The following is a 14,739-nucleotide window of genomic DNA, read 5'->3' as shown; positions in this document are numbered from 1 at the left end:
TTTTTTGATTACCATCAAACCAAAAATGCAATTAACATTGTTACTCAAAATAAAATAGTTATTAATCCATCCAAACAGCGTTAATTCGCCGAGTGGACAACTCTTGGCCCAATAAAATCCGGGACAATTTCAGTAGTGCATAACCAGCTGATGATTTTATCTACGTAACCAGAAAGCACCGGATTTTATCCAACCAGGGACTTTCAACTCGAGGCTATTCCAAAAATTTTGGTTTGGTGGTTTTCTGCCACTTATATTAGAGAAAATGTTGCACTCTTAACTACTTACTGCGTGAGTCTTGTATAAGCAAAACTAACAAGTTACTTTCTTTAATCATATGGTTATAAAATGTGAAGGATTTATTCGACAACAGAATTACACGTTCTTGGAACAGTGCAGTTTTAGATTTGGGCAAGGAGTGTCACATCTTATCATTAGTTCTATATCTTTTCAGAGAATATATCTTACAATCGTAGAATTTGACAGTTAGCTTTCCATTTACTAGTTATACAATATTATTGCATGTTTTGAATATCATTAAAGATTTATTTATTTTTAGAGCGTACATATTTATTTATAGTATACTTATGTATGTATGTATGTCCATCATTATCAATTATTTTATACCTCTGTATCTGAGCTTTCCGTTTACTTAGTTTGAATATTACAATTTATAGTTACTACATATTTCATATTAGTTTTAGTATTTTTATATGAAGAGGAATTCTAATGTTTAGTTATAAAATGTTCTGCATGTATTGAGGAAAAGTATGTATGTATGTCAATACATATTGGCATAAATTAAAAGCAGTTGCTATTATATATATGCTTTCTCAAGTATATTTATTGTATATGTATGTATATTACTTTCTATGCCTTATTTTCTCTTAAAATATGTTTAATTTTCAATGCAACGACGTTTGCGACATGAATTGAAAATCATTTTTTTATTCACTATAGTTAGTTGAAACATTGATAGTTTTGTGAGTTTTTAGTTAGATTTAAGAAAATTACTGATTTTTTAAACGCAAACTATAACGCCTGTTATGATATTATTAATTAATTTTTTTAATATGTTACATTACTTAACATTTGCTTTATTACAAAACAATTTATGTACGTCAATTTAATAAACGACAAAGAAAATTAAAACAATCATTAGCACATGAAATTTTTTTGAAATTTTTGTTATGTTTTATATATTACAATCGATGCAGTTTTATGTAGCTTTGCATTGTAAAAAATAGGTTCCCACATTTGTTCTTGATTTGGAAAAGTCTAGAAGTTTAGCTTAAAATATATTTCAGGATTAATGTTTTTAGTAAGAGCGTTTTTTTTTATTTTAACCATTTTTTTTACTAATATATATTACTTTGAGCCAATTTCAGTTGTCACATGTGCATTTAATTTTAGAGAAAGTTGTTCATTGCCAAATATGTTGGTCAAAATTTGTTTAAATTTATTTTATATAGCGTATACATATTAAAACCGGTATTCGCTTGAATACTTATTACATAGAAAATTTACATACATACATATAGACAAAATTAAATAATTAATAAATAGTTCGTTGGTACATTAACGCCAGCTTTCTATTTTCTAATAATGCAGAAAATCGAAATCTTAAAGACATAAAACATTACAAATTAGCAATATGAGTATAAAAATATAATAGCTCTAGAACAAAACAGTACATGGGCATATGTATATGATGAATACCAAAATAAATTTATATAAACATACTTAAAATACAAGCTATGTATTGCTGTGTCGAAATTAAACTAAGTAAAAATACGTGTATACAAGCAGTATTATACGAAAAAAATTCAATGTTTTCAAAACTGAATTGCATAAACAACACATTGTGTGTGTGTATTTTGTTTAAAGTAAAAGTTAAATATTTAAAAATGTGTAAACGTGTAAACGCGTCTCAAGGGTAACAGACAAATGTAATGCTGTTGTATCTGCATTCAATTGTGATAACTGTACTCGTACTGGTAATAAAGAGTAACCAGCTTGTCATTTGTCGGTACGTTGTAGTGAGATAGCTGGATAGTGTAAAAGGTGGTAATACATTTCTTTAACATAAACTATTTTCGTGGTCACTTGACGTCATTATGCATAGTTTTAGTAAGTGTAGTGTACGAAGCGTCGAATTTGCATTATACAATTAAAGTTTTAGTTGATATTTATAGCGCTACTTTTATGGCATTTTGTTGCTATTTGTTGTCAGTTAATTTCTGTTATTTGGCTTTAATATTTGTTATTACTCTTTACATGTATTATTTTTTGTTAAGTTTTCATTTAATATTTTTATTGTTACTTTTTAGAAAAACACTTAATTGATGCTAAACTAATCTGCACACTTCTAATTATTTCATTTATTTATTGTATATATATGCATGTCTGTTTATTTATCATTTCATTTACAAAAAAATATTACGGTAAATTTGCGTTATTGCTTTTTTGAAAAGTCTAATTTTTTCATTTGAATTTTTTATGTTTAGCAAAAGGATAAGTGTGCTTTCTTTTTTTTCATTTGTTGTTTGTTGTTTTATTATAAATATATACACTACATAAGTGCTAAATTATTCCTGAATTTTGTTGCCACATATGCGCTGCATAAAAATTTCTTGCCTCCTCTTAAAAAAAAATCTCACACAATTTTATCTTTTGCCTTTTCTACCTTGATTTCACACTCCGAAGCAAAAAAATAAAACATTATTCATTTGAATGTGAGATTACGATGTCTCACCTTTACCACTGTCATCAGCAGATTCATCCGCGGTGCCATTGTCTTTACGTTTCGTGTTTGTGTTGTCTTCATCAAGGTCATAGTCATCGTCTTCATCATCATCGTCGGTTGGTAGATCGTCTTCAGTTTCCAAATCATAATCATCGTCAAAGAAATTTGTGTCTAGCGTCGGTTCTGTAGATGTTTTACGTGCCGGCTTAAGGCAGTAATCCTCAAGTGTCATCGGCACAACAATACCTTCTCTTATAGCATCTGCATTAGCAGCCTGTGCCTGTTTTCGTATAATGCTTGGGTATTCGTTATCCTTTCCCTAAAAAAATATAAAATTAGTAAGCACTACAGTTTATAACCCAAAAAACAAGTATTATTTATAAAGGTATACGGGAAAAAAATTTACCTGCGAATCACGCCACCTCCGGTACATAACAGATGCATCGACATTAGCTGGCGAATATGTGTTCGGCTCATTTAGCAGCGATATAACCGATAGTAATATGGTGCGCACATTTTGTGTTGGATTCCATCGTTCACAAGGGAGTTCTCCACTTTGTGGATCATCTACCGGAGGATGTAATATGGAAATACAGAGATCACCATTTTCATACACATTTGGATGCCAAACTTTTGTCAGGAAGCGTATAGATGGCGGTGAATACGGGTAATCTTGTGGAAATTTCATGTGCGCTTTGAAATATCCTCCCTGATAAAGTGTATCCGGCGGTCCAAATATTGCCACCTCCCATTCAAAGAGATTATCTTCATTAAGCAATTTTACACGGAAACCTTCAACCGGCTCTTCTTGCAGTGATTTGTATTCGAGCGCTAGTGCACGAACCGCCGGTCTGCTGGGCATACTAGTACTAGCTGCGTTTAAGATATGCGAAGTCATCGTCGTTGAGTTAGACGATCTCGTCGGATTCGATGTGGATGCTGTATTTGCGGACATTGGGGGCAGTTGATAAGGTTTCGCTTATATATTCAGTTTAAAGTTGAAATTTAAATAAGTTGTATGCTAAAAAAAATAAATAAAAAAAATTATTGCAAATATATGTTTTCAATTTACGAGGTTTTGCTGATATAAAATAATATAAAAATAAATTCTTTTGAGGGTCAATGCTCCATGCCTATCGTTTATTAGCCGTAATCGGTGATACGTCAAGGTGAGCATGTATCTTTAATGAGGCTAGGCACAAAGCAGTTGATTGAAACAAACACAATCCCTTGAATCGTGACTATTACAGAATTTCTTCTTCATCCTCTAGTTTCTGGACACAATGTTGAACAAAATGGATATATTGTTGTGATTAAATAATTCTGTTATTAACTAGGCGCTCCAGTAACGGCAAAAGTAAAAAAGCGGCCTTAAACAACAAAAAATAAAACAAATCACATACACACATACATGCACCATGCAATCTGGAAGAATTATTTTTTTACTCGACTTTTTAGCACCTCAATAGTTTTCCAATCGACATTGTATATACTTATTTATAGCTTGAACATTATCGAAGTTATTAACAGTAAAAAAACTCACTTTTAAAGACTTTTCTGGTTTCGCTTTTTATGAAAATAATCTTCTTAACTATAAGTTACTGTATTTTCGTGTGAGCAATGAACAATAATTTTTTTTTCGCCGATTTCACTTTGCTAAACTCAGACATGGAGTTGACAGTGTTGCCATGCGATCGTTTTTATTCACTTGGCTGCACTGTCAAAAAAGTGTTGTATAATGTTATCTAAATTATTTTTCCCTCGGAGTACCATTTTATTTACACGGTAAAAAACTACTAATGCTATATTTGATAAATATTCCATTTATAGTAAAAAGTACTATTACATTTAGAGGTGTTAATTTAATTTATTAATGATCCACTGAAAAAGGCATTAAATAAAAATAACCAATAAAGTATTATCAATAGAGGTATACAAATAAAAATCACTTTTCGCAATAAAATAGGGTTTTACACTAGAAATCGAGTAAAATTAATATATATATAAACATTTCAAGAAGCAAAAGCGTACAGCTTTTTCAATTGCTACTGTTTTACATTGCATCAAAATGAAAGCGATGGGCTTCTTGCAGTTTTTCTTGTTTATCCTCCCGTTTTTCTTTAATATACAAAACCAGTATAATGAGCACTATGACCAGACAGGTACCACCCAACGCCACCACACTCATTAAAATGAGTTTGCTGGGTGTAACGAAAAGCTGTGCTTTCCAATGCTGAGGTTCACTCACTGGCTTTGGTACAACAATAATCTGTGAGTTCGGTATAACTTGTGTCCAAGTACGCGATTTGCTGCCCAAACCTACTGTCAGCGAGTCTACGAAATTGGGTGTACGTCCAAGACCGAAAATGGTATAAGGCAATTGCAGTGCGAAATAAGCAGATTGTGGAAGTTGAACACTTGAACCTTGTTGTTGATCACCCTCCTGTGTGGTGGTGGAGTAGGTGATACGTGGACCAGGTAAATTCGTGCCATAAGTTCGTCGCTTCCTACCTAATGGTGTTGTTTGTGTCGGATTTTTGCTATTTATAAGTCCCGTAAGAACAATAACTTTAACAAAATTTGCATCATAATCCAGCGTGTTTCGGAAGGCTAGTGGTCGATACTTTCCTTGTTTAGTTTTTTCAATGAGAATAACATCGAGGACACCTTTAGGATAAAAATATTGTATGCTGTTACATATGCTTGTAGGTTTTTAAGATTACATACCATCTTGATAGAAATCGTAGAATGCGCCGGCGACAGTTTCATTTCCCATTGGACTTAAGCCATTCCATTTAACTTCAAAAGTTCGTTTTAGAGGTTTGTTACACATTTTGCATGGCACATTCTCCAAAAGAAAAGTTTGCATACGCTTTGGTCCACTAATAGTATGAAGTGTTATAATCAAATCAGGATAACCATCCATATTAAAGTCTCCGCTACGTGCTGTGATGGTTTTCAGGTAAACATCTGATTCAATTGACGGAACAAAGCCCCATAGTACACCTTGTGGATCCTTAAAGTTTACATGAACATCACGGAAGCTTTTACCATCGTACACCAAAACAGTTGAGTTTGAGCAGTCCGTTTGGATGCAGACGGGTAATATAATATTCTCGACTCCCTCTAACTCAAAATCAGCAAATACCGCTTGACCAATCATGAAATTTGATGAACCAATGATATCGATGTCAATGCTGTGATTATAACTAAAATCCTCCTTTTCTTCAATACGACCGTACCATACCTCATAGTTCTTTTCGGTTTGAACTATAAGGTCAGCTGTGAAATCGCCGTTAAAATCTAAATAGGCGTTGGCATTAGGTATGCGTATTGAGGCGGTAGTTTGTTCAGAACCGCTCGGTGGTGCTTGTGAGCGCTTTTCTGGAGCTTTTCGTTGAGGCTGGAATATCCAGAATGCTCGGTCACCATTTTCATCCAATCCGAACAGATCAATGATCATATCTCGATTAAAATCCAATGCCAAAGGCTCACCTTTGGTGGTTAAAATTGGATTTCCAACACTAGAGCAATTAATACCATCAGGACCGCCCCAATTGACATGCACGTTATAAATATTTTTCACTGCATTTCGTTTGGGCCGCAGCGTTACAAGTACATCCATTAAAGCATCGCCATCGAAATCTCCTGGTACTACACTAGTGATTTCATAACCATCGAAATTGCAATAGGGACCATGTCGTAAGAGAGGTTCCGTATAAGCACCTTGGAAAAAAATACGTAAAATATTAATATACTCATTCGAAAAAAAAACTAAATAGATGTATATAGGTATGCTACCATATAGAATTTCTAAGGTACTCATTTGATCTCTTATTAAGAAGACATCAGTCAACTCATCAGAGTTGAAATCCCCAAATGCTGCAACAATGCCTTCCTTCACATCGCCAAATACTTGCTGCGTGATATCACTGCATCTGGACAATGTAATAAACGTCAGCAATAGTGCAACTTTTACACTCTTTTCGGTATAATACTGCATTGTTTACTATTTTTGGTGTTGAACTTTCAGTATTATTAGTAAAGTCTCATTGTCTGCTAATATCGATTTGCAATGATTGAAATCCAGAAAATCGTTTAGTTTTCACTTTCACCTAACGAAAATTGCTTTCGCTTATTTTTCACTATGCAAATAGTATTTACTTCTTCCTTATGGTTTTTTATTGTATTTATTTCATTTACTTATATTTATGTATGTACTTATTTTATTAATTATGAAAAATTCAGAGAATAGTGAGTCAGAAGATAATGAAAGCCAAACAAAGCAGAGTATGTCAGCTGTGTGAAGGTGCAGAGTTGCTTTCCAATTGGTTTAAAATTAACACTTTTGTTATATTTTTTTAACAAATTAAAATATAAAAATATATATAATATATATAATATATATATATAATTTATACAATATATATAGAGATATAAATTAATTTTTATACAATTTCGTTGCCAGTTGTTATTATGGAAAATGTGTGTACGGATAATGGAGCAAACCACTTTAATTTCGTATACAAATGTTATAAGATTGGGTCAACGCTCAGCAGAGCGGCTTTCTCGATAACATGCACCAGTTTTCATGGGAAATGTCTTAAAATTCTTGTTTTTAATTCTTATCTACGAATATATACGGCACATTCTTTTAAAAACAATATTTTTTTTATAAAGTGAAAATTCAGTTTTACACTTAACACGTCTTTAGATGTTAAAAATATATTTTCAATCAATTATTTACACGTAATTATTGATGTTGCTTAAATAATCAATTTGAGCAGTTGGTTTTTTATTATTTTTTTTTATAAAAAATATGAATGATTGCATAAAATATGCCGATTGCAATCGTATCTACCAAAGTTACACCACATATTAGTACGGAGTTTTACGAAGTTTGACAAGAATTGGAGGAGGAATTCCAAATTAATTGTTAAGATAATGTGTAAAGTTATTATTTCAAATTCTTGGCTTATTATTTGTTTTTTTTTTTTTTGAACTCTTATATATTGGTTTTGTTTTGACCATGTCGTAGGTAAACTTGGCAGCACAACGGACAACTCATCTGTCATTGTTCTTTATTCTTTTTAATGTCATTCTTCTCACTGCCCAACAATTTACGGTCAAAATTTGCCAACACATACCATTTTGTACCTGTAAATTGTAAATTTTTCAAGGGAAACGTGCAAATAAACACTTAAAATGTTGCCGAAACTTAAAATATCAGCATTTCTGTTGAAGGTAAGTGGTTTGCAAATATTTTGCGTTCCCCTGTTGTCTTTAGAGATTCTGCAGAATAACTTTAATTACCCTAGCGTCTCGAGCGCATCAAACAGCAATGCAGTGGCTGCCTCTTTGGAGTGCTATATGGAGAAGGCACATTGTTACTTATGGGGTTTAATGTTGAGTCCACCATTGGACATCTGAATTACGAACAAATTCAGTTCAAATTTCCTGCAGAACTAGACTTGTGTGGGTTGGTAAAATTTGGGGACTGCACCGATGCTGAGGCACATATAAATGATATCTTAAAGGACGTAGATATTACGGATAATCCAATATTATTGCAGTGCGAGTTGGGCACACTTGTAGGAATGCGGGCATCTGTTTTTATACACAGTAAGTTTGAAGAGGTGCCTTATGAAGTTATGGAAGCAGAACAATTGTATCGTGATTTTTGCTTCACAAAACTTAAATGTAGCCTGGAGCTATATACACATCAAACAGTGGAGGTAGGGCCATGTTGTTTACTATTGTATATATTCTATGTTTACCATTTTTTGTATTTATAGGCGGTACGAAGAGAAATGCATACACTACGTAAATTGCTCTCCGGTGGCAGTTTAGCTTTTTGTTTAGAATCTACTAAAATATATGTAACAAGCGCGGGAGCTCAAGGGCAGGGTATAACAAATGAATCACTAATTAACAATGTTTTAAATGCAGTAAGTAAAGCTATTAGCAGTGCAGATGAAAATCATGAGAATGTCGAAAAAGGTGGCAAAAAGAAAGTGCAAAGTTCGAGTGTGTCATTAGCGAACGTATTTGGAGCACTAGGTTGCGCATATGATATATTGCGAATTAATGTACTGCGGTGTAAAACACGAGAGCGCAATGCGATCGATAGTACGGGCGGCAGTAGCCAAGCGGCACCACCAGCAGTTGCGATGTGTGTCAAACGAGAAGAGGAAAAAGTATGTATGCCGTTGGAGGTAGAAGCGATGGCGATGCTTTGTAAAAGCACCAAAGTAAGTCGACTGTACGACATACTTATCGAAAGCATATGTCGCTCATTGCGACTATTTGAACAAAGCATGGTAGAGCGTTTAGAGAATTCCACTGAAACACCACAGTTGCTTAGGCCTTCTGGCTACCACTTCTTTCCTCAGGTTTGTAATACAATTACTTATACAACTTTTTTCACGAAATATGAAATCAATTGTATATATTTTCAGGAGTTTGGTCATTTCTTGTCGTGTTCGTACTTAGATGGGGTATCGGATGATGAAACTAGTGTACAGGATAAACGCAAGAAACTACATCGGCATTTTGGATTACCGGTCACACGACCATATTTTCGACGTGCCAACCACTGTCTCTTCTATGATGAACTTAGTACTCCATCGCCATTGGTAAACACACATATAGGTTTGCGACCAAGTGGCATTACCGACGGTAGACAATACCTTGTGCAGGGAAACTACCATTACTATCATTATTTGCAGCAGCAAATGCAAGATAAAGGTTGGGGATGTGCGTATCGATCATTGCAGACGATTTGTTCATGGTTCCGGCTGCAAGGTTATACAGAAAAACCAGTACCAACGCATCGCGAAATTCAAAAATATTTAGTAAATATAGGCGATAAGCAACCCAGTTTCGTTGGATCAACACAATGGATAGGTTCTACGGAAGTCAGTATGTGCCTTCAAGGATTTCTTAACGTTGACTCAAGAATACAACACGTTACTTCTGGCGCCGAAGTAGCAAATCTTGCTTCTGATTTGGCCATGCATTTTCAAACGCAAGGTACACCCATTATGATTGGTGGTGGAGTATTGGCACACACTATTATCGGCATCGATTACTGCTCTCAAACGGGGAAAGTGAAGTTTTTGATATTAGATCCGCATTATACGGGCGCAGATGATTTACACACGATACAGACGAAGGGTTGGTGTGGCTGGAAGGGTGGCGACTTTTGGGATAAGAAAAGCTACTACAATCTGTGTATGCCACAGCGACCGATTATATTTTAAAAATACCAGTGCGATGATTGCGAATGTTTTCAAAAGTTATTGTTTACTCATTTTTTACGCGTAAAGATTTGTTTCAAGGTTAGTTTGTTACCATTTGCATTTTTATTTTCGTTTGTTTTGTTAATTTGCTTTGCATGTAAAATTAGCAAATTGTATGTTTGGCAATATGTCTTATTTTTTTATAATAGAAAAAAATATATTCAAACAAGCCAGTAGAGCAGCATTTGTAATATTAAGCACTCATGTACGTATTTTTATTAAACATTATTTACTATACTTATAAAAACTTTGCAAGCTCTTTCAAAATACGTAATCGTAGGAGATGTTATTTACTTAGCAAAAATTATCCGCCACTCTTTGAATATCGTTTCCAGAAGCGTTTTACATCATCGTGTCCATTTTTGGTGACAACCATTGTGCGTGTACGCTCATTCATGTGTACCAGCACATTAATGGATTGCGCATAGTCACGCAGCGTTACAAAGTCAGCTTGTGATAAAAATTGGTTATAAACCACACCTTCAGTATAGGTGAAACGATTACGTTCAAGTTCCCATAATTTAATTTGGTCCACAACGGTTGGTGGTAGTGGAGATTTAGATTTAATTGCCGACTCAGTTATTTTCATGTTCGGATGAGAATACTGTTCCAAATAACTAACTATTTGATCTGCAGTGATACCGCCGCGTAGCGCTTGGCGCACGGAGTCGCGTGTCAGTACACCGACCACTAAATTGGGGAAACGATATAGAAGTTCGGTAAACAGGCCTAGAACGGCTACTTGGAGCGGGGAGTCTGTGTAAGCATATACACGGTAATTTGTTTCTACCACAATATAACCACTCTCCTGCGCTTTGTCATCCTCAGCTATTACTGCTGGTACAGCTGCGTGTTTGTTAGTCACGTTTAGTGCCAGCCGCGTTGGATAGAAACGTCCCTCTTTACGTTTACGTTGAAATACAAGTCCAAATTCTCGTAGATGTTGTAGAAAGGTTAGCATTTTTGGACTCATACCTTCCGAACTGTAGTCTCGCCCTAATGTGGAGAAACTCAATTGAAATAACATTGAAAGACAATCAGGCAAAGAGAGGCCACGTTCTTCGCAGGTGTCCAGGTATTGCAACATAAAGTGCCATACCTGTGATTGTGTGTCAAGTAGCAAAAATTGAAATCCTTGGCGTGTAATAGTAATGCCATCACGTTCATCGCGTTTCATGAGATTAGCATGTAGGAGTATGCGTACTGCATCCGGACTAATACCTTCACTGTCTTGTGCCTTGTTTGAACTGCCTGTGCCTACCATATAATGAAGGACACAACGCCAACGTGCCATGGCGTAAGTGTCTAGAAAGGCTATATCACGTGGTTTTGAGTCTTTCTCTAGCGTATGGGACATCGACCATGGTTTACCCCCACCCAGCAAAGCTATTTTCAAATTCTTTTTGAAAGTCGGACAAAGTTCCCAAGCTGATAATCCACCAGGTATTGCAGTTACTCGCCAAACGTTGAGTTCTGTAAGACATGCTGTAGATGCGGCTTGCTCCCTGTAAAATTAATATGTAATTAAATACCCCGAAAGGAACTAAGTTACAAACTTTGCGTAATGCTGTGAACCCCAAGATGCGACCACGGCCTGCGGCACTGGCTGTTCCACAAAAAGTATACGTATTACAAATTGTCGTGCGATTTCTGGAAGTTCCCTGTATACGGCTAAACAAATTGTAGGATAATTATACAGTTTCTCCAATGTTTCTGCCGTTCTCGTGCGCAAATATTCCTGCAAATCCATACACTGTAAATTGGCCGGCTTTGGTATAAGTGCATAAGTGGATGTGGTGGGACCAGAACGTCCAGCTTTTGCATCCGACATTTTGATAAAATTTTTATTTTTTATTTACCAAGAAGGAAGCAAAATTTTAGCCGGTTAACTTGTATTTTGTGCCCAATAACAACTTTTGATATAAAACAGTGGAAAAATTAATGCAAGCTTCTTCCTTTATTACTATTCACAATGAGAAAAGAAATTACTCAGATCTGCATATTGAAGAACGTTTTGTATTTCATTGTTATCATGTTTTAAAATAATATATAATTATGTTTTAATTTATATTTATAATTTAAACTATATTTCTATTGTTATTAACTTACTTCTAATTAAACTGTTTATAATAGTACCGGGTTTCCCAATAGGTATGATACGATTTCTATTTAAGTGCCATATGGCCATTTATAATACGCAATGATATGTTATTTTATTTCATTTATTTTATTGTATTAAGTAATATTTACAATTCCATGATGCAAGATATACGCAAAAACAACGTTTATTAATTATTCAATTTTATTATCACAACAACCGTTTTCCAATTGCAACTTTTCGTGCATTTCGATGACATATGTACGACTTGATGTAGTAGGAAAAGTACTCCAAAATATGGTTCGTCGAATTTGTTTCTGAAAAAAGTCCTGGAAGCCATTGAATGATGATATGTTCAGAGTTTAATTGTATCAACTAAAAAAAAAAATTAGATTTCCTTAATAATTTAAGAAATCATATCATTCTTATTGGAAAACCTCTTTATATTAGTTCTAATTGAGCAGTTCACAATAGTAAATGGAAAGGTTTGAAGTTTTTGACATTTGTTGTTGAGCGCGCCTAAATTAATTTCGTCGGCTTGGTTTTTAAATGTTAACATTAAGAAATTAAGAATTGTTATGAATATTTTATATTGAAGAAAAATATGAGTGCAAGCGATGGTGTATTTAACAATTTACGACAAAAACTTGATGTGCTGGGATACACACAGACTTTGCCCTTGGCTGGTATACCCTTGGTTGCAGCGCTCTTTGAGGATTTGGTTAAATCGACGGAGAGTCTAAGAGATGCAAAGAAAAAAATTGTCGACCTGTTGGAGGTAAAGTGTAAAATAATTTTTATTTTTCAAAGTATATCTGTATAACACTATTCAATATTCAGTTGTGACCGCAAGCCGTTGTCATGGTCAACAATATAAGTGTTTTGTGCGATGCCAAAACATATGATATCATTTTTTTCTCGCTGTAGGAAAAGTCTTGTTGGGAATTAGGTGTAGAACCATATAAGTGTGACAATTCACGTCTCTTGGCTGAATGTAATCAGCTGCATCAACAAAATTTAAAGGATCGAGAAGATTATGAGCAACGAAATTTTGGTAAGTTTGTTAAGTTATGCTAAATAAAAAATAACCTGCTAATTTGAATATATATACATATGTATATACATTTTTATATTACAGAATTAGGTCAGAAAATCCGTAATCTAGTTACGGACAAATTTCACCTAGAGGAACAATGCCAGCAGCTACAGCAACAACTGTCTTCACTATTAGCCAAACATCAGAGTACAGTAACTGGGCCAAATATGAGAAATGTTAAAGACAAAGGTAAATTATCTTTTATTCTTAAAAAAATTAAATAAAATCAAAAAATATGTATGTATTCACAGCCAAAAAGCCGTTTGTAAGTACGGTGCGATCAGGTGAACGCATTCCACCACTTTTGGAGTCTGGCGGCAATATACGTTGCACCAAATGTACCAGCCAAACTACTCGTCCACATGCGGCAGATAGTGCAAGCGTTGGAGTTGACAAAATGCCTAGTGCAGCGTTAAAAAATGAAATAGACAGATTGGAAGATAGGGTAAAGAATTTATTGGACCAACTCGAGTTCTATAAGCGCAAGGTAAATATATTTCTTCTTCTTCATTGGCGTTGATATATTTATTGAAATTTATTTTTAATGAAATTGATGTTTTTTTAACTAAAAATTTAAGATTGAATCTCGCGATCGAGAAATTCGCCGTTTGAACGAGTTGCTGACAGGTGGTCGTCCGCCTGCTGCTCTAGCAAAAGACTGCTGTTTTAAAGATGTACGCGGTATGTCTGAAGACATTGAAAACTTACAACGAGAGAAGACTGAGAGTTTGAATAAGATACGCGAGTATCAAGAACAAATGCATGAAGCAATGGAAAGAGCGCTTTCACTGGAAACTCATAATAAACAACTGCAACAAGATCTTGATGAACTAAAGGTTGCAGCTTTGGCAGTAGAAACACAAGCAAATAGCGAAATAGCACAACGTGAACAAGAGTTGGAAGATTTACAAAATGAGTTGAAGAAATTGCGCAATAGACCAGAGAAAGGTGATAATAGAACACAAATTGGACGCAGAGCTGGAGGGGCTGGTGATGGTGTAAACAACTCTAATGACTCGTCAGCAGTGGCCGCCTTAAATGCTGATAAACGTCGTCTAAATGAACGCATTAATGAACTTACACAAAGGGGTTTGTATATCTTACATTCTTCTTTATTACTTTTATATATTTATTATTATGTTTTGATATATTTTTCAGATGCTGAGCTGAAATCTGAAAATGAGCGCTTGCTAAAAAAATTGTCAAAGCTGAAAGGCAAAATACATGGCATGCAAAAAGGTAAAAAGAAATATATTATTTCTGAATTTCATGAATATTTTTTACATATTAACCGATCTGATATCACAAAAATATTCTCCCTTAATTTCAATACTAGGACTAACAGATTTACCGATTATTTCAATGACCCCTTTGTTAACATTTGAACTCAATGAACTTTTTATTTAAATTTAGCCAAGTCAACAATCTTTGTTTACATTATGCGAGGTCAATGACCCTTTTGTTTACATTTTACCGAGATCAATGACCCCTTTGTTTA

General features: G+C 34.4%; 5 protein-coding genes across 11 annotated transcripts in view; 2 read left to right on the top strand and 3 right to left on the bottom strand.

The window, feature by feature from the left end:
* Window positions 1-324: 324 nt before the first annotated feature.
* On the bottom strand, window positions 325-4,423 carry LOC120777440 (ubiquitin-conjugating enzyme E2 R2). Its single transcript, XM_040108752.1, has 3 exons — window positions 4,290-4,423; window positions 3,153-3,767; window positions 325-3,065 (listed from the first exon to the last, which is right to left on the bottom strand). The coding sequence occupies exons 2-3, from the start codon at window positions 3,699-3,701 to the stop codon at window positions 2,742-2,744; spliced, it is 873 nt and encodes a 290-aa protein (XP_039964686.1). The 5' UTR covers window positions 3,702-3,767; window positions 4,290-4,423; the 3' UTR covers window positions 325-2,741.
* Window positions 4,424-4,725: 302 nt separating this feature from the next.
* On the bottom strand, window positions 4,726-7,021 carry LOC120777963 (T-cell immunomodulatory protein). Its single transcript, XM_040109582.1, has 3 exons — window positions 6,548-7,021; window positions 5,474-6,472; window positions 4,726-5,413 (listed from the first exon to the last, which is right to left on the bottom strand). The coding sequence occupies exons 1-3, from the start codon at window positions 6,747-6,749 to the stop codon at window positions 4,800-4,802; spliced, it is 1,815 nt and encodes a 604-aa protein (XP_039965516.1). The 5' UTR covers window positions 6,750-7,021; the 3' UTR covers window positions 4,726-4,799.
* An 825-nt stretch (window positions 7,022-7,846) lies between these two features.
* Window positions 7,847-10,216, top strand: LOC120777373 (probable Ufm1-specific protease 2). Of its 2 annotated transcripts, none has more exons than XM_040108660.1 (4): window positions 7,847-7,990; window positions 8,065-8,481; window positions 8,542-9,138; window positions 9,205-10,216. In XM_040108660.1, the coding sequence occupies exons 1-4, from the start codon at window positions 7,952-7,954 to the stop codon at window positions 10,006-10,008; spliced, it is 1,857 nt and encodes a 618-aa protein (XP_039964594.1). In that variant the 5' UTR covers window positions 7,847-7,951; the 3' UTR covers window positions 10,009-10,216. The 2 variants fall into 2 exon arrangements, with proteins under 2 accessions (XP_039964594.1, XP_039964595.1); XM_040108661.1 differs by having other exon boundaries at window positions 7,874-7,990; window positions 8,045-8,481.
* A 15-nt stretch (window positions 10,217-10,231) lies between these two features.
* On the bottom strand, window positions 10,232-12,006 carry LOC120777374 (general transcription factor IIH subunit 4). The gene is made up of 2 exons (XM_040108662.1): window positions 11,604-12,006; window positions 10,232-11,552 (listed from the first exon to the last, which is right to left on the bottom strand). The coding sequence occupies exons 1-2, from the start codon at window positions 11,876-11,878 to the stop codon at window positions 10,352-10,354; spliced, it is 1,476 nt and encodes a 491-aa protein (XP_039964596.1). The 5' UTR covers window positions 11,879-12,006; the 3' UTR covers window positions 10,232-10,351.
* Window positions 12,007-12,227: 221 nt separating this feature from the next.
* The window catches only part of LOC120779169 (centrosomal protein of 135 kDa), a 48,856-nt gene continuing 46,344 nt past the window's right edge, over window positions 12,228-14,739 (top strand). For 3 of the 6 annotated variants that reach the window (XM_040111402.1, XM_040111401.1, XM_040111400.1), the window contains exons 1-6: window positions 12,228-12,923; window positions 13,073-13,199; window positions 13,284-13,430; window positions 13,493-13,728; window positions 13,820-14,330; window positions 14,400-14,480. In XM_040111402.1, the coding sequence (XP_039967336.1) occupies window positions 12,750-12,923; window positions 13,073-13,199; window positions 13,284-13,430; window positions 13,493-13,728; window positions 13,820-14,330; window positions 14,400-14,480 (1,276 nt within the window). In that variant the 5' untranslated portion in view covers window positions 12,228-12,749. The remainder of the gene's footprint in view (window positions 12,924-13,072; window positions 13,200-13,283; window positions 13,431-13,492; window positions 13,729-13,819; window positions 14,331-14,399; window positions 14,481-14,739) is intronic. The other 3 variants (XM_040111403.1, XR_005705610.1, XM_040111398.1) reach the window with 3 other exon arrangements.

Source organism: Bactrocera tryoni, chromosome 5 (genome assembly GCF_016617805.1).
Source record: "Bactrocera tryoni isolate S06 chromosome 5, CSIRO_BtryS06_freeze2, whole genome shotgun sequence".
NCBI lineage: Eukaryota > Metazoa > Arthropoda > Insecta > Diptera > Tephritidae > Bactrocera > Bactrocera tryoni.
Note: the sequence above shows the minus strand (reverse complement) of the source record. Positions and strands in the feature narration are given on the sequence as shown.